Source organism: Plecotus auritus (genome assembly GCF_963455305.1).
Source record: "Plecotus auritus genome assembly, chromosome: 7".
Classification (NCBI taxonomy): Eukaryota; Metazoa; Chordata; class Mammalia; order Chiroptera; family Vespertilionidae; genus Plecotus; species Plecotus auritus.
The window spans coordinates 45085765-45104955 of NC_137774.1; the positions used below are offsets into that span (position 1 = coordinate 45085765).

At 45.3% G+C, this 19191-nt stretch overlaps 1 protein-coding gene across 1 annotated transcript; it reads right to left on the reverse strand.

The window, feature by feature from the left end:
* Positions 1-416: 416 nt before the first annotated feature.
* FXR2 (FMR1 autosomal homolog 2) lies at positions 417-18146 on the reverse strand. Its single transcript, XM_080680309.1, has 17 exons — positions 17688-18146; positions 10419-10471; positions 9735-9828; positions 9248-9319; positions 8984-9132; positions 8438-8531; positions 7350-7466; positions 4515-4685; positions 4237-4315; positions 3801-3910; positions 3320-3406; positions 2792-3011; positions 2401-2598; positions 2110-2310; positions 1928-2023; positions 1672-1775; positions 417-1114 (listed from the first exon to the last, which is right to left on the reverse strand). Exons 1-17 carry the CDS (start codon positions 17766-17768, stop codon positions 1019-1021), a joined length of 2022 nt encoding a protein of 673 aa, XP_080536435.1. The 5' UTR covers positions 17769-18146; the 3' UTR covers positions 417-1018.
* Positions 18147-19191: the final 1045 nt, after the last annotated feature.

The window sequence follows — 19191 nt, forward strand, 5'->3', positions numbered from 1 at the left end:
AGGGAATGAGGGCTGGACATCTAGGTCTCACTCTGCCCAAGACTCGGCCCAAGCCCCAGGCCTCAGGTAATCCGATTAAGCAGCCAGTCTTGGCTCTTGGCTCCTAGCAGGAACAGTTCCAGCTTGGGCAGCCCTACCTAGCCAGCTGTGACTCAGGGTACAGGAGTGGCCCAGCTCCCTCCAGCAGCAAACTTGGGGGGAGGAGAAAAGCAGCAAGACACAAGCCACTCTCCTCGACCAGGAGAGTACCTGGGCCTAGGGAACTGAAGACTGTCCAGAATTCCCAAAGTAGACCATCTTTGGAACACGAGAGCCAGGTTCAGAGAAACAGAAGGCAAGGGCCAGGGACCAGGACAGATCAGTCTTAGGAAAACAGCTGGACCAAACTGGCACAAGGAAGACACAAGAACCAGAGAGCCGTTTGGATTTTTTAATTCTCTTTTTAAATACTGTACAGTGAAAAATAAATACGCCTTCTCATCCACCAGATAAGGTTGGTCCCCCTTCCCCTGGGGGACCTTGTCACCCCCTTCATACACACCCCTGGTTCTACTCCAAAACCTTCCCCATGCCTCCCACCCACTTATACCCTTACTATCCCCGTCTTCCACAGTGATGAGGCCCCAGAAATCGGGGGTACAGGATGGTAGGAGGGATAGCAGGGGAACCCCCCTGAACTGTCAAATCTGGGTGGGTCAAGAAGCACCCCGCACCAACAGGCGGAGAATGGGGGTGTTTAGAGAGAGATTGGGGCATTAGAGGATAAAGGCACATCCAGTCTGATGGGGAAGGAGAGGCTCCCCTCACCCTGGGGTAGGGTGGACAAGAGGGAGGTGGGTATGACCCTGTTACACACCCTCCACTAGCTCCTGGAGGTTGGGGAGGGGGACCCAAGCTTTTGTGCCACCCCCCTCCCCCCTAGATAAGAGCAGCTCCAGCGCAGGTCAGTCGGGCCTGTGAGGGCCATGGTGTTGGGCAGCAAGCGAGATGGAGAAGGGAGGGATGCAGGCTGGAGGTTTTAAGAAACCCCATTCACCAAACTACCCAACTCCAGGGGAACAGAGAGCTCCCCATTCTCTGAGGGGCCCTTAGGAAGCTTGCCAACAGAGTCACCCTGAAGGGAAAGTGGGAAAGAAAATGGAGAAGAAGAAGTGGTCAGTAGAAATTCAGGTAATGACATTCTCTACCATCCTAGCACTCCTGGCATCTGGTGACCCAGGGATTGGTCCTTAAACTAAGTCACTCTCATTGGGACCCATAAAATATGAACCAAACTTTCCTGGAAACTTCTTTCAAATTTTCCACTATTCTAAACTCCATCAGACATAGTCTTCTCTGCCATTTAGCAAGAGATTTCTTTGTGCCCTAACCGGTTTTGCTCAGTGGATAGAGCGTCAGCCTGCGGACTCAAGAGTCCCAGGTTCGATTCCGGTCAAGGGCATGTACCTTGGTTGCGGGCACATCCCCAGTAGGGGGTGTGCAGGAGGCAGCTGATTGATGTTTCTCATCGAAGTTTCTAACTCTCCCTCTCCCTTCCTCTCTGTAAAAAATCAATAATATATATATATATATATTTTTTTTTAAAGAGATTTCTTTTTTTAAATTTCTTGTGTCCCTTGCCCCTAAAGAACAAAAAAGGGAAGAGGAGTAAATTACATCTTGCTTGCCTACCTTCTTCTGTCCTGAAAGAGAGTCCTCTAAGGGTTTAGTGCGCTCCAGGGTTGGCCGCTGGCGGCTCTGAGACTCTGCTCGGGAGATATAGTCAGCCACAGTCACTGCGGAAGGCAGAGGACCAAGAGTTTCAGAAGGAACCCAGGTATCCAGCCCCTAGATACCCAATGAACCCCAATCCCTGGTTATCATAGGGTAGGAGGCATCCCATTCTCTCAGCTCTAAGGAAGGATGCTGGTACCCAGTGTTAGCTGACCTGGTTGGCGATCTCCACTGACAGAACCATCAGTACGGTTACCGCGGTTACGGCGGCGGCGGCTCCTATTTCGACGCTGAGGTCTGGATTCATCTTCTGTGGGGCAGGGGAAAATTCAAATCATGCATCCAAACTCCCATCCCTCAGTTCTTGCCCAGCTCTAATTTTTAAACACCCCTTACCCAGGCCATTTTCTGTCGTGCTAAGCCCATCAGATTCCAGGCCTCCATCCATTATAGTCCTGTCTTCATCAGTGCGCCGGCGGCGGGAGCGGCGGCGCCTGGCACTTGCTGGTGGGGGTTCCCCAGGCTCTGAATCAATTGGAGGCTCTGGTTCAGATGTGTCCAGTAGACTGTAGGGATTACTGTCTGGATCCTTCAGCACTGGTTAGAAAAGGAAGAATTGGAAAGTCAGGTGCCCACCAACTTTCCCTTTGTCCTACATTCATGAACCCAGCTGTCTGGTACTAGTACCTGAGCTAATAGATGAAGAGTTGTATCTCGAAGTAGGCCGGGGAGCAGGTGGAGGTCCCCTACCCCGGCCCCCAGTTGGCCGCCTCCGGCTTTCTTCCCCCCGGGTTGGGGGATCTCGATCTCCTGTCCCAGCTCGGATAGGCTCTTCCCTCTTCTCAGACTCGGTCTCAGAAGCTGTAGATGGGTCTGAGCTGGGGCCTAAAGAACACAGGGTGTTGAATCAAGTCACTCCCCCCAATCCCAGGATCCATCACTGTCCCCAAACTGGAAGACTTCTTCTTACTCACCAGTCCCCCAGCCAACTGTCATCTCCATCACCCTTTCCACCCAGACCTTTGCCTCTCCTCACAAGCCCACCACTGTTTGCCTCCCTCTCCCATAGCTTTCTTACCATAGGCAGGACCACCTGTCCTTCGGCCCCGGCCACGGCCCCCATAGCTGCCCCCATAGGTTCGTGTGGTATGCAGGGAGGAGGAGCTCTCATCCGTGGTATATCCAGCTTTGTCACTGCCTCCGGTGCCCCTCCCACTCCCAGGAGGGCGAAAGCCCAGCCCAATCTGCCGAAGCTGTTCATCAATTTGTAGCCTCTCTAAGCGAAGTTGCTCCACCTCCTGGTTGGGTAAAAAATGGAGGAAGATATGGAAGGAGGAAAAAGTATAAGATCAATGAACAGTCTCCTTTCATGCTTCTCTGCCCTGACCATCCCTACATATCTTTACTTTCAGGAATGTAAGAAGGCAGGCATTGGTTAAACAAAAAATATTCTGGGATCCAACCCCACAGCCCCAAATTCCCACCCAGTGGTTTCTATTCTACTCAGAGAGACAAACTGGGCACAACTCCTAACTTGATCCACCAGCAGTCTTTGCCCCTTTGCTAGACTCAGAGCTTTCCTCTCCCAGATTTCTAGCTTGGGTACCTGCAGGTAGGAGAGGTGATATTCCAACAGAGCCTGAGCATTGCTGATATTCTCTCGAGTGCCAACAAATATGAAGGGAACCATTCCCTGGAGAATAGAGGGAAAGGCAGATGGATTAGAAGGAGAGCCAGATGGAAGTATTAACTCTACCCTATCTCCCCTGGGAGCCCAACCAATGGGATCACTGAGAGAGAGAGAGAGAGAGAGAGAGAGAGGAAGAAACATCAATTTTGCTGTTCCACTTACTTATGCATTCATTGGCCCACAACCTTGGCATGTGGGGATGACTAACCAACTGAGCTACCTGGCCAGAGCCCAGAGCCCAATGCGATCTTTCTGGCTCTACATCGAGGGGGAAACAAAATGCTCTACCCCCCCCTCCCCCCCCCCCCCCGCCCAGAAATCCTAGCCCTCAGAGAATGGCTTTGTGAGCAATCCCATCTACTTCTGGACACCAATCTCTAGGCAAAATTGCCCATACCTCCTCCCTGGGGTTCTTCTTGTCATTATCCCCTTCTACTCGAACCCTCACCACACCAGATTTATCCACGATCTCCTGGATTACTTTTCCATTCTTTCCAATCACTTTGCCTGAATGGATAAAGGAGAATTTAGACCTTTTTTTTTTAAGGAGAGAAAGCAGAGTCAAAACAGTTAAGATAGTCATTCAGCTTCTATATGTAGATTTTGTTTAATACTCTACTTGCGTCTAGTTTCCTATTGAGTTTTCACAGGACAAAATATTACAATCCCTAGAAATCTGTTCTTCCATTTTTGTCACTCCTGCTATAGATCATTCTGTCCTTGTGAAACTAAAGTCCAAAGGGAGGTGCCAAGCAAGCCCAGAATCACTTTAGAGAATTTCACTTCTGGCCCCCCACTGTATTCTCTTTTATATATACACACCCCCAACTCACCAACCAGGTTCCTAGGCACTTGCACAGAGTCCTCAGAAAACTCAAGGTAGCTTCGGGCCTGTCGGCATGCCTCAGGAGTCTAAGAAGAGTGGGGAGTCATCACTAAAACAGAGAACTTGGATCTCAAACAATAATCTTTCTGCCACTCTTCGTCTTTGAGAAAATCACTGCCACCAAAGTCAGGGAGGGAGATCAACATGACTCAGGTTTCCTTTCTACTTCACCCTCTCTTCTCTGTATCCCCTAAGAGATCTAGAAAACAGTTATCTTTTGCTGACCTCCCCGTAGATGCGGAAAGTACAGGTCTCTTCACCCAACTCAATGGCAGTCACCCCAGGTACTTTTCGGGCCTGCTGGATGTTGGCACCATGAGTCCCAATTGCCAGTCCCATCAGGTCCTCTCGCACTGTGAACTCCTCTTGGAATGCTGCTGCCAACTGCTTACTTGTCTGAAAGGAAAAGGCACTGTAGGAATCATAATGGCGGAATCTCAGAATACCTGTCCCAGGCACCTGACACTTTACATAACTTCAATGAGAAAAAGTATGTGCAAGCAAACCAGAACCACTCCAGAGTCTGCTGCCATCAGAACCTGTGTGGAAAATTCAGGAACTTTAAATTACACTCCTACCTTCCAAATACCAATGGCTTAGGGAAAAGGGGAGAAAATGAGGGCAGTGTTTGGGCTCGGAGCCACCAAAGTTCTGGATTTAGCTCTACCACTATCTGGTTGTGTGATCCTAAACAAAACACACACACTGTGCCTTCATTCTGTCATCTGCTAAATGATTACACCTGACCCACCCCATTCCCAGACAATCAAGAAGATTAAAAATAAGACTGGTGAGAAAGAACTTTTCACAAAGTAAATGCAAGTATAAGGAACTATGACTATTACTTAACCAAACTAATATCAATTCCCAAAATAAAACCTGGAAAGTTGAGCAGAAAGCAACAGGTTAAGAAAAGCATAAAAGGAGCCTATGGAACACCATACTACTTCACTTCTTAACCAGTCCTTTGTGGGATCCCTGAGTACAAAGACAGGAAGACAAGAAAGATTCTAGAAGAGAGAGTCTTAGGTAAAAAGCACCAAATAGGAAAGATATCTACAGGGGACATTCCCAAGTCACAATCCATGACTTCCTACTTCCAAAATAGATGAGATTGAATTATAGCAAGGATTTACACTAGGCAAGAAGAGAAGGCTGGATAAAATAACTAAGTTGGGTGTTCAAAATAACTTAAGAGAGGAAGAGGAAAGGATCTAACTGGATTTATAAGTATCTTAAGTATACTAAGGGTGCTGTATTATTTTATTATCCCTTATATATTCAATATTTTAATAATAATTTAAAAAAAAAACACAAAAAACACAAGTCCTGGCCGGTTTGGCTCAGCAGATAGCGCATCGGCCTGCGGACTGAAGGGTCCCAGGTTCGATTCCAGTCAAGGGCACGTGCCTGGGTTGCAGGCTCAATACCCAGTAGAGGGTGTGCAGGAGGCAGCCCATCAGTGATTCTCTCTCATCACTGATGCTTCTCTCTCTCCCCACCCCTTCTCCCTTCCTCTCTGCAATCAATAAAAAATATATTAAAAAAACACAAGATTTCTCAAAACCAAAAGCATGTCCCGATTCTTAAGACCTTGCACCCATGGTTAACTTAGCTATCTGGTACACTTTACCATACAGATCAATACAGCCAAGTCCTAGAGGAGTTAAATATTCTACCTCTGTCACCAGGAAACATGTTCATTGAGAAATGAAGCAGATGTCGTTTTTACTATCAGGAGGCAATGGTGAATTTTTATTTACTTATTTTTTAATATATTGTTATTGATTTTTAGAGAGAGAGAGCAAGGGAGAGGGAGAGAGAGAGAGAAACATCGATGATGAGAGAGAATCATTGATCGGCTGCCTCCTACACACCCCCTACTGGGGATCAAGCCTGCAACTCAGGCATGTGCCCTAACAGGGAATCAAACCAGCAACCTCTTGGTTCCTGGATCAATACTCCACTGCTGAGCCACACAGACCAGGCGAATTTTTAACTGCAGTGCCCTGAATAGCATCCCTAGAGAAGTGAAAGATTACCATGATCCAGAATTTGCACAGGCTCAGAGAAAAGCTTCCCAAAAACACCAGTTTACTTGATAAATGGAAATGCATGTTCAAACATAAACACATACCCTACTCATTTAGAATGAAATAATACCTAAGAAAAGGAAATCTAATCATCATAAGATGGATAGATCTCAAATCTCAGAAATACAATGGTGGGCAAAAGTAGGTTTACAGTTGCAGTACAAATAATACGAATAAACTTGCATATTCACAACTGTAAACCTACTTTTGCCCGCCCCTGTATTTTAGTCTAACCTCACTGTCACAAATGAAGATAAAAGTTCAGTAAAATAATTTGCCAAAGGTCAATTATATGACAAAGCAAGACTTACAATCCCAAGTTCAGTTGTCTTTCCAGTGTACAAATGGTTCTCAAATATATCCTTCAAAGTGTTTTGGTTCTGAGGTAATTTGAGGGATGCCAGTAGAAGAAAATGCCCCCCACACCATCCTCCTCCACTGCTCTGATTGATGTTTTATGCGCTGTGCTTTCAAGTATATTTCACTTAATCAGAGTCCCATGGCTCAAAAAGAGTTTGTAAGCAACTGTACTATAACATGATGGAGCTCTGCCATCTGGAGGCATCTGGGATAAAATAGCAGATCAGGTATAATGGCCTACACAGGCCTTCGTCTTTGTGTTCTGTAAACATAAGAGCATGGGTAAAGGATGGGGCAAGAAGGGAGGACAATAATTCTACCCTATCCTATATAATAAAAGACTAATATGCAAATTACCCCTTGGGAGTTCAACCAACCGGGAGTTCGACCGCTTGCTATGACGTGCGCTGACCACCAGGGGGCGGCGCAGAATGAAGGAAGGCCCCAGCCAGCAGCCAGCAGCCAGCAGCCGACAGCGGGGAGAAGGCAGGCCCTGATCAGCCCTGATCACCAGCCAGGAGTAGGGACCCAACCTGTGCACAAATTTTGTGCACTGGGCCTCTCTAGTACCAATATAACAGCAGTAAAGAGTAAAGCCAAAATCTACCTCTAGGTGTTTCGTAGCTTCTTCATTTCGAGACATGAGTAGCAGTTTGGTGCGCAGGCTTCGAAAATGCATATCACCCAGCAGGGATGCACGCTTCACAGGGGCTTCTGTGGTTGACTGGGAATAAACCAATGGAAGTCATTAAAATTGACTCTGAAGCCCTAGCTGGTTTGGCTCAGTGGATAGAGCATCGGTCTGTGGACTGAAGGGTCCCAGGTTCAATCTGGTCAAGGGCACATGCCTGGGCTGCAGGCTCGATCCCCAGTAGGGGGCATGCAGGAGGCAGCCAATCAATGATTCTCTCTCATCATTGATGTTTCTATCTCTCTCCCTCTCCCTTCCTCTCTGAAATCATTAAAAATATGTATCTTTTAAAAAATGACTTTGAATACACACTCGGGGAGAGCCAACAACTGGGAATCAGGATGTCTGGTCTCTGGACAAGGGTGGGAGTTAAAAAATAAAGCTAGGGAAGAGGAAAATCATTGTCAGCCTCACAAGGGCCTACTCTCTGGGTGCCTAAGGGAAGAGATTTTAGGCAGCAGACACAGGTGAGAACTGTACAGTCTATTTTTTAGAGTCTAAGTATACAAGAGAGGGACCCAGCCTAGACTGCAATATAAGGACCAGGTTTAAAAAAAAAAATTCGCCCTAGCCAGTTTGGCTCAGTGGATAAAGCATCGGCCTGCGGACCCAAGGGTCTCAGGTTCGATTGCAGTCAAGGGCACGTACCTCGGTTGCAGGCTCCTCCCTGGTTCAGGCCCTGGTCGGGGATGTGCAGGAGGCAACCAATCGATGTGTTTCTCTCACATTGATATTTCTCTTTGTCTTTCCCTCATTCTCCTGCTCTCTATAAAAGTCAATGGAAAAATATCCTCTGGTGAGAATTAAAAAATAAATTAAAAAGTTCAAGGTCTGACATAAGGAAGACTAAGGAAAGGTAGGGCTACCTGGGCCCACAGAGGTCAGGAGCAATAAAGTCCTCTCTGACAAATAAATATAAGCACATTCTAGCTCCTCCATTTCTACAGAGAAGTTAAAATGGGAGAAGGAAAAATTGCTGAAAGGGTTTACACAAATAAACTCACCAGGATGAAAAGCTCACTATTTGTGATGTTGAGAAAGATGCAGTTCGCTCCCAACGCTTTCTTAAACTCTTTATGAACATTTTCATTGGAACAGCTGCAAAGAAAGAGAAAGTGTTCAGAGGGCAGAGTAGAGTGCAGGCAAAGGTACAGGGGAGCCCTGGTTGGTGTGTTCAATGGTTAGAATGCACCAAAGAGTCAGGGGTTTGATTCCCGGTCAAGGGCATATACCTAGGTTGCAGGTTCATCCCCAACCCTGTTCAGTGCAGCAGGAGGCAACTAATCGATGTGTCTTGTTTCTCTCTCCGCACCCCCACCCCTTCACTCTCTCTAAAAAAATCAATGGAAAAAAATATCCTCAGGTGAAGATTAAAAAAAAGGGGCGGGGGCATTTCAAGGGATAAAGAAAAACAAGAACTGGGAGCAAGAAGGGCTCTAGAGGGCCAAGGGAACAATAGACAAGACTGAAACTGGGAGAAATAAAGGCAGAGATGAGGGCTGTAAAGAGGGCCTGGGCCCAATACTACTCCCTACATCCCTAACACTTACGCTTCTCTCAGATCCTCAGGAACAGCCATGGTAACCTTGAAGAAGCTGCCTTTGGTTGCAAGGGGATTGGGATTAACTGGCCGAAGCCGTTCCAGAGTTACAATCTCATTGTAAGTGGCATCACAGGCAGCATATTCAATGACATAGAACTGACCAAAGGAAAGAAAGGAGAAGGTGTTGGATGACCTGAGTTTCTACCTCCCACCTTTCTATAACTAAAATATTTGTTTCAGCAGTTCTCCAAGGGCCTTCACAATCACTCACATCTCCCTTCATCATCCGCACCCGGGCCAGCCACCAGCCACAAGGCTCTTGCTCATTGGCTCGAGAATAAACCTGAAGGGAAAATAAAAATAAAAAAGATACTGAAGACCATCCAAAAACATCAAGAATGGAATAAGCATTAAAATACTTGGGAGGTATCCTTAAACCAAGATAAAAGAAACTGGAGGAAGGAACTGCTAATTAGAAATCAGAGAGCATTAGAATTTACATGCTGCTATAATAAATAAAAGGTAAATAATCCTCTGCAACTAGGAAACTCCCTGAAAGTTTGGTTGATCACAAGAGAGATGGGCAGGGAACTGCTGCATTTCACTTGTCCATCGACAACCTGACTGGATATAGTAGCTTAGCTTGGGGAGTAAGGAGAGTGAACCAACCAGGAAGGAGCCTAGGATACTGATAACAGAGTAAGGGAGATGCAGTGAGAAAAATGAAATTTAGAAAGGGTGGACTCCATGGACCTTACCTCCACCTCATCCCCTTCTGTGATCTCCTTATTATAGTCAGCTGGAGGTGGTAGCCGCACATCCCCAAAAGGAATTTGTCTCTCACTCTGCCAGCTGCAAATGAAACGGTGATACGAAAGCTATTCAGGCTAATGTGGTTGCCCATTTCTTCAGGATTAGGTGATCACCTCAAATCGCTGAGCAATTTCTACCTTCCCTGATGATGAGAGCCTAAACCTTGCTCATAATGGTATCTTCCATCTCTTGCTACCATCTAAATACTGGGTCAAATGCTCCCCTACCCTCACTAAATTTTAGCCCTTTCCTCTCCTGCGATCCATATAAAGTTGCCCACCCAAACCCTTGGCTTTCCCCTACCTATTACATGCCTCATGGGATTCAGCCACCCTCTCTTCTCCACTCTCCTTCTAGGACAGCCGTGGGCAAATTACGGCCCGCGGGCCGGATCCGGCCCGTTCGGCTGTTCTATCCGGCCCGCGGAGCCGAAAGAGTGGAGGGTTCTCTTGCTCTCCCCTCCGCTCCTTTACTTTGAATTTATATTAGTTCACACAAACACTCCATCCATGCTTTTGTTCCGGCCCTCCGGTCCAGTTTAAGAACCCACTGTGGCCCTCGAGTCAAAAAGTTTGCCCACCCCTGTTCTAGGACCTAATATACTAGATTCTCTATTCCCGAGGTCTTACTTGTTTTCAAAGAAGATGGTGACAGAGTCTTCATGGACATCCTTCACAAAGCCCTAGAATAAATTTTAAAACAAAGTTAAAAAACGAAAATAACAATTTACCACCATCTTAGCCATTAAAGGGAACAGAGACATTCAGAGGCCCTTAAAAATATAGTTTTAGATGGGGACACAAGCAATCTAAAGATAGGGCCAGAAAAAAGCTGTACTTGAGAAAGAATATGAATATTGAGGTAGAGATAAAGGAGTGATACCTGCATGGAAAGAGATGTGGCAAAATCCACAAATGAGACAGAAAGTAGAGGGAGGCAAATCACTTGCATCAAAACAGCCTGGAAGCCCTAGCTGGTTTGGCTCAGTGGATAGAGCATCAGCAGTTCAATTCTGGTAGGTAAAGGGCTTAGATGCAGGTTCCTCCCCGACCCGGGCCCTGGTTGGGGCGTGTGCAGGAGGCAACCAATTGATGTGTTTCTCTCACATTGATGTTTCTGTCTTTTTCTCTCTCCTCCACTCTGCCTAAAAATCAACAGAAAAATATCCTCAGATGAGGATTAACAAAAACAACAAACAAAAACCAGCCTGGAAACTGGTGGTCTACTATGGCTCCCACAGGGGACTTCCTATCTGTCTGATTTCTGTTGTGCTGAGTAGCTTGCCAGAATTCAATTAAAATACCAACAACATTCAGCAAGGCTAAGAATATCCCATGAGACAGCGTGAGGCTGTCCTGGAACACCTAGAGGACATCAGGATCTGCCAAGGAAAGAGAAGGGTCTAGCTCCCCAATACAGCAAGAGAACTGAGCAAACTTGGTGCCTTGATGCCTGAGGTCCTAAGAGAATAAACAGAACAGTGGAAAAGTTAAAAATGATAAACACAATTTACAGAAGAAAAAATTAGAACTTAAGAGATGTGAGATTTCTGAGTGCTAGACTATAATACTGCAAGGCATTAGAAAAGGATAATAAAATTTGTAGAAGACCCCAATCTTGAGATCACGATAAGGGAGAACAGGGATGAGTAAATAGCTGGTCTAACTCCTACTTTCTATGTCCTCACTGCAGAAGTCAAAGCTATGTGTCTGATCCTATGCTCCCAATTTTTCTACCTTCCTACTTTCACATACTCAAAATTAAGGACTGTTAATTTTTATGAAGTCAAATTCATCAATTTTTAATTTTATGACTGAGCTTTTGGTTTCATATCCAAGAAATCTTTGTCTAATCCAAGGCCACAAAGGTATATGCCTATGTCTTCTTCTAGAAGTTTTATAGTTTTTATTTTACATTTAGGTCTATCATCTATTTTGAGTTAAATATTGTATATGATGCAAGATAATTAATAACAAAGTTCATTTTTTACTTATAGATATCCAGTTGTTTAAAAGACTATCTTTTATATAGTGAATTGCCTTTAACTTCTGTAAAAAATCAGGAAATGTGCCCTTGCCGGTGTGGCTCAGTTGGTTGAGCATCAGTCCATGCACTGAGACTCACTGGTTCGATTCCCAGTCAGGTACATGCCCAGGTTGCAGGTTGGATCCCCAGTACAGAGCATACAGGAGGTGAATCAATGTTTCTCTCATTGATGTTTCTCTCTCTCTAAACCCAATAAAAAACATTGAAATTTTTTTTTAATTAAAAAAAATCAGGAAATGCAATTAATGTATGACAGAAAGTAGATGAGTGATTGGTGGAAGACTTGTGGGAGTGATAGGAAATGTTCATTATCCTGATTCTAGAAATGGTTTATTTTATATCTATCTATCTATCTACACACACTTATATATACACCTATGTTAAAACCTAACAAATTGTATACTTTAAATATATGTACTTCACTGTATGCCAATTATACCTCAATAAAGCAGTTAAAAAAAATTAGAGAGTTCAGCCCGGCTTGACGGGCTCAGTTGGTTGAGCATCCTCTTGTGCACTGAAAGGGTGCCAGTTTTATTCCTGGTTGGGGCACGTGCATGGGTTGCGAGTTTGATCCTCAGTCTGGGAGTACACAGAAAGCAGCCAATTGATGCTTCTCTCTCTCTCTCTCTCTCTTTTCCTCTCCCCCCGCCCCGCCCCCGCCCTTCCACTCTCTATGCATGTCTTCAGGTAAGGATTTAAAAAAAAAAAATTTAGGGGGTTCCAGCTTTGGTGTGACTCAGTTAGAGTGTTAGCCATACACTGAAAGGACCCAGGTTCAATTCCCAGTCAAGGCACATACCCAGGTTTCAGGCTGATCAATGTTTCTCTCTCACATCAATGTTTTCCTTTCTTTCTCTCTCTGAAATCAATGAAAACATTGAAATCTGAGGATTAAAAAATATTTTTTTCTTAATTAGGGGGTTCAAAAGGCTATTCCTGAACTTTGCAGCTAGGGATAAAAGATTAGGAGAGAAAACACCAAAAACACACATTGTATCACTTCCACTTCACAAAATTGGTCAATCATAAACACTTATTATATTGCTGTTTCCTTATGGTGGGAAAATCTTAACCTAAATTGCCCCCCTCCCCCCTAGGGATTGAGCCCTCAACCTGGGCACATGCCCTAACCAGGAATCGAACCAGTGATCTCTTGGTTCCTGGGTCGACACTGAACCACTGAGACACACCTGTGGGACTAAATTTCACTCTTGATATAAGCCATCTTTCTCTTCTTTCAGATTGGATCTTAGTATGGAACCTTACTACTGCCCAAGGCATTAGTACTCCTGGTACTATCTGGCCCCTTCTTTATCCATGCTTTAACTTTCTCTGCCATTCCCTTCCCCAGAAACGTCTTTTCTACTCTTCATTCAGCTCCATCAATGCCCACTCCTACTATTCCCCATTCAAGTCTTCTGAAGCATTTTTATTCCTCACTACTTGCCTGAGTCCCTCTTCCTTTTCAGTTCTTCTCTTAACTCCTTAAGTTTCCTCCTCTGTCATCCACTAAAAAAAAAAAATTTTAAATACTGTATCCCTCTCTAGCCAGTTTGGCTCAATGGATAGAGCGTCAAACTGTGGACTGAAGGGTCCCAGGTTCGATTCCAGTCAAGGGCACATGCCTGGGTTGTGGGCTCCATCCCCAGTAGAGGGCATGCAAAAGGCAGTTGATCAGTGATTCTCTCTCATCATTGATGTTTCTCTCTCTCCTCCCTTCCTCTCTGAAAAATCAATAAAAATGTATTTTAAAAAAAATAATGTATCCTTTGCCTCTTCTTTCCCCCCTTTAGATGGGTCTGGCCCTAACCGATTTGGCTCAGTGGATAGAGCGTCGGCCTGCAGACTCAAGGGTCCCAGGTTCGATTCCGGTCAAGGGCATGTACCTTGGTTGCGGGCACATCCCCAGTGGGGGGTGTGCAGGAGGCAGCTGATTGATGTTTCTCTCTCATCAATGTTTCTAACTCTCTCTCCCTCTCCCTTTCGCTCTGTAAAAAATCAATAAAATATATTAAAAAAAAAAAAAAAAATGTGTCTGGATTTCTAGAAACATCAACCAGCCTCTTCAGCTGACTTCATCCAATTCTTTATCCAAAATGTTTATCTCCAAGCTTTAGAAATAGTTTATAAAGAGTTAGCTCTTCTCAAAACATTTTAGGGTTGAGATAAAAGGAGTGGAAGAGATAGAAGAAAATTACTTGCCTACCTCTTTTGTAAAGAGATAACCACTCCTAGCTATAACTATTCACAAAGTATATGCCTAAAGTTCTAACTCAATTCTTCTCCAACATATCAGAGTTGAACCTCAGGTGGAGGTAGCAATGACACCCTGGTTTTTCTAGCTACCATGATCCCCAAAGCAGAAATGTAGAACTCAGAATGGAGTTTTCCCTCACATTACTCAGCAATTCAACCAAATGTCATTTACTCTATTTCCAGAGTCTTTTTCCTTCAAACATCCTCCAAGTTTTTACCTTAACTCCATTCATATTTCATTCCAGTCTCTGCTCTTTAATTCCACCAACATCACCCTAGTTTTTTCCTCCAAATATACTAGTGGTAGACAGTCAGATCCCAGTTCTGCTTAATGCATGCTCATTGGGAGGATAAGCAGGTGAGTCTCCAAAGGATGACTCAATTCAGTGGCTATGGCATATCCTGGCTTTGGTTTATAGGGCCTAGGACTAGACAGAATAAAGAGCCCTAGGTTCTTAGGTACTTCAGTTTCCTCAACATCTAAAAGATATGAAATTGATCTTGCCTTCTACCTATCTTCTAGTCCTGGGCTCTCAAAAGAGAGGGAGTTCTAGCAGAAAAGCAGTAAGGCTCTGGGTAAAAACCATGTGTTGAAGCTGAGAAAATAATGGGAACTAGGATTTCCAGGCAAGGTCTGGAAAGTTGGATGATTGTGCCCTGGAAGGTGAACAGATATTTCATTTAGGAGAGTATAACTGAAGGAGTAAAATACATTAAATTCTGACATTAAAGAGAGAATTGACAAAAATAACTTAGATCCCAAACCTGACATTTGCAGTTCTTTCACGGTAGATCAAAAATAGGACCATATTCTGAGAGGAGAAAAGGACCTTCCCAATTTACAGTTCCAGAAGCAATGTACACACTCCTTGACCCACACACTAAAGTGTGCTGAGTCATGAATATTAAATCAGTAGCAAGGTCAGAATGGGTAAGTATACAACACTGAAAGCTGAAGAAAAATTAGTCTGAATTTAGGGATTTTTTGTTGTTTTTAACTAAGGCATGGGGCAGAAAATTCTAAAGTGGCCAGAATAAAAAATATGCATTACCTGGCTTTGGCTCAACTACAATCTCTACTCCCTGATTCAAGGTATCCTGTCCCCCAATTCACCCAAGTCTATCATTGCCATAGCCACCAAGAGAAAAGGGAAAGATTCAGAAAAGAGATTTTCTGCTGGGTACATATGTAGACAGGGAAACACCCCCCTTCCCAGTTGTCTCACAGTTCATTTGAACTAGATACCAATCTTTCCCAGCTGTGCTTGGCTCCCATGCTTTCTAGAACAAAAGCAAACATCATATCTTGATCTCAGACTCAATTTAAGAATCTAAGAATCTGGGGGTGGGAAAGACCTAGGTAAAAGAACAAGATACTGGGGAAAATGGGGCTAAAATATTATGAGGAAGGTTAGTTTAACAAAAGTAATGCAAGTTTTGGGGAAAAGAATGAGACAAATGTACTCTCAGAATCAGAAAGGAATTAAGAGATTTTTCCAAAGAAAACAGAAATGCTATGGAGGCAGCCTAGAAGAAAAAGTCCCATGAGTTAGAAAGAATGCAGAAAAAAATGACAGAAGAGATCAGCGGGGAGCTTCCTTCAGACATTGAATAAAGTCGTTCTTGGGGATTATACAGGAATATAGAAATATCAGGATAAAAAGGCAAAGACTTAAAGAGAGAATAAGACAGATAAATATGGGTACACACAGGCACTGAATATAAAGAAATATGCCCTGGCTGGTATAGCTCAGTGGTTGAGCATAGACCCATGAAAAAGGTTGCTGATTCGATTCCTCAGAGCACATGCCCAGGTTGCAGGCTCAATCCCGTGTGAGAGGTGTGCAGGAGGCAGCCAATCAATGTTTCGCTCTCACATCAATATTTCTCACTCGCCCTTCCTCTCTCTCTCAAAATCAATTTTTTTAAATCTTAAAAAAAAAGAAATCTGGTGAGGGTAGTAAGAGAGAAACAGATAGGCATTTGGAGTGGGTAAAAAATGACTACGCTGAACTTATCAATTGAAACTGGGGTAGAAACCTTTCATTCCAAGGGCAAATAGGAGACCCTTTCCATGGTAAGATATGACTTCACAGGGAAGGAGTTGGAGAAAGTCATTTCCAAGAGCAGGAAGGTGGAGAGTTCTATTATGGGATAAAGGCTTAAGGGGAAGTGAAGGAAATGCAGCTCTTCTCACAAATGATGTTATCAAGGAGATATCTCTGCTCTTGCTCCTCAGGGTAAGATAAAAGAATAAGACAGGAATCAAAAGTCTGAGCATAATTCCAAGCATAAAGTCCAAAAAGTTTCAAAATAACAAGTCACACAAAGAAAAATTCCTGAGACAAGAGGAGTCTCTTTCTGGCTTAATCTAAAAGTGAAAAAAATGTCCTACAAAGTGGATTCAGGACAAAGAAGGTGGTAGTGAAAGAAGTTCTAAAGAACCAAATCCTGGGCAAGGGCAAGGTAGTCCCCCTTCTTCAAAAAAAGCTGTATCAGTCCGGCCAGCATGGCTCAGTGTTTGAGCGTTGACCTATGAACCAGGAGGTCACGGTTTGATTCCTGGTCAGGGCACATGCCCGGGTTGCAGGCTCAATCCCCAGTGCATGTGCAGGAGGCAGTCAATCAATGATTCTCTCTAATCATTGATGTTTCTATCCCTCTCCTTCTCCCTCTCTCTTCCTCTCTGAAATCAATAAAAATATATAAAAATAAATTATTTTTTTAAAAGACTACATCAGATTCCCAAATTGGGAGAGTTGGCCATAAGTCTTCTAGAAGTGGAAATCCTTAAGAAGATAAACAGAGAATCCTCATGAATCCCCCTCTCCTTTACAGATCTTAAATATGAAACTTACATTCCTCAAGATGAAGAAACTATATGAATGATTTAAATGTATCTGAGATCAAAGTGAGATAATAAAGACAAATCCATCCTAAGAATGACAGACCAGCTTGCTTTAGGATAAAGGGGTGGGGTGACTGTCTTGTGAAAAGATGCCACCTTCTGGCTAAGAGGCAACTTGACTGGTACAATCCACAGTTCCTGAGGTCAAAGATACCAAATGTCACAGAGTTTGACAATTTATCCTTGGGTCGGGAACAGAAATATAAGATGAAAGTGGGGTGCCTTCCAGCGCCAGTAGGTAAAGGCCTCTGGAGGAAGGTAAACGGATATAATGTAGAACGGTCTTCCCAAGGGGGTTATAGAAAAAGAATAGAGAATTCTCCATGTGCTTGGAGTGTGGGGGAAATGTGATTAAAGTCTAAGACATGTCTTCTACTAGGAAACAGGAAAAGTCAATAAATACTGGGTACATGGGGTCTGGGGGGTGGGAGGGCTAATCCAAGCACAATGATGTCCTCATGTTCATTCTCTCTGAGATGGGGTAAAAGCAGGTGTAATAGAATGGCCCAAAATAAGAGGATGGGGATAAAGTTCCAGAGGTCTCCCCAGGAGGGCTGAGGATGGGAGTGTGGGTCTAAGGTTCTAAGGACTTAGCTCCAGAAGCTTGATCCCGCCCCACTCTTCCTTGCTCAGGCCTGAGGGTGGGGGCTAAAGAAAGGTGTCCCGGGTCGGTGCGCCGTCTCACCTTGTAGAAGGCCCCGTTGGAGCCGCGCACCTCGACGGGCAGTCCTGGTTCCACATCTCCCCCAGAGGCCAGGCTGCCCATGGCGCCGCTGCCACCTCCGACTCCCCCGACGACGGCTGCAGCAGCGATCTGAGTACGGGCCGGGCCAGGCCCCCGGCGTTTCCCCGGAGGAGGAGCTGGAGGGGGAGCCGCGGGGGGCGGGAGCCGGGCCGGCCCCACGGCGGCCCTGCCACAGCCAACGAGCAGGGGGCCGGGGCCGGGCCGCTCCCGGTCCGCCGCCACCGCCTTGGTCTCCGCCACCGTGAGAGAGACGGCCGCCGCCGCCGCTGCCTTCGTCACCTCAGCTTCCGCCCGCCGCCACCCCCGCTGCTGCCTCTGTCGCGGGACCCGCTCCTGCCGCTGCCGCTCCACGGCCTCCACCTCCCCCTGCCACCGCCGCCCACTGCGCAGGCGCGCGGGGCACCCGCCCGCCGCGCGCGGGGCCCTAAGGGCTACGGCGCAGGCGTCAAGGCTGGCGACTCAGCTCGCGCTCACCAGCGCCTCAGAGATACCACACTCCCTTTGGCTCTCTCACGCCCCCTCTCGGTCCCTTACTTGCGCTTGCGCAGAAGGAGATTGGCGCTCTTTCTTCGCAACCCCACCACTCGAACACCCCCATATCTTCCTTTCCCCGCCCCACAACACTGAGAACTAACCAATCATGGGGAGGGAGGGGCCACGCTCACTCAATTGGATTGGATTTCTGCTGCTCTGGCCAGACCACACCCACTTCACTGGGAGCTCCAACAGGCTTGGACGTATTAGGGATGCGCATGCGTTTGAGTGGCTGCTTGGTCACTTTCCCCACCTTTGTCTTTCTTGGTGCGCACGCTCCAAAGCAAAAAAAGAGGAGTCGAAAAGCAAAAATAAATAAATAAGTGTCCCACGCGCATGCCCTGAGCTTTACATACATATCGACTCTTTTGAGTTTCAATAACTGTGCAAGCGACATTCTTGCCTTGAGAAGATTCTGATCCTATATGTAATGAAAGATTAAAGCCTAATTTCAAAATAAACCCGAAAAGCGAATGCCACCTAGCTCAGTACAAGATGTGATAAATTTAAATGCTGAGGAACTTCAAAATAGAAAGCATTGTCATGAAATAAGGATAGAAGAGAGAACATTTCCAACCCTTGAATTAGGAAATTTAGATAAAAGTGAATAAAATAGCACAGAAATTAGAATCGTGTTGTGCATTTAATCACTTACCAAATGTTTATTAAGCCCACACTGTGTTCCAATCACTGTGCTAAATGCTAGGGATACAAAGACAAGGTGTGGTCCCTGATCTCAAGGAATTTATATATTGGGGACGTGATAGAGAATAAAGATTCAGTATAGAGGGACTCCCAAGGAGACAAAGGTCATTGTTATTCAGAGTGATCTGGGAACACCACTGGCCAGGAGGTGATGCAGATTGAGTTGAGGGTTCAGTTGAAGTTTGTTAGAGAAGCACAGTAAGCA

Coding starts and splice junctions, on each gene's coding strand:
- FXR2 (XM_080680309.1), bottom strand. CDS start 17,768: ATGGGCAGCCTGGCCTCTGGGGGAGATGTGGAACCAGGACTGCCCGTC. Junction 3,407..3,800: donor AGAAGAACCCCAGGGAGGAG/GTATGGGCAATT, acceptor TCTATTCTCCAG/GGAATGGTTCCCTTCATATT. Junction 2,024..2,109: donor CACGACAGAAAATGGCCTGG/GTAAGGGGTGTT, acceptor CCTGCCCCACAG/AAGATGAATCCAGACCTCAG.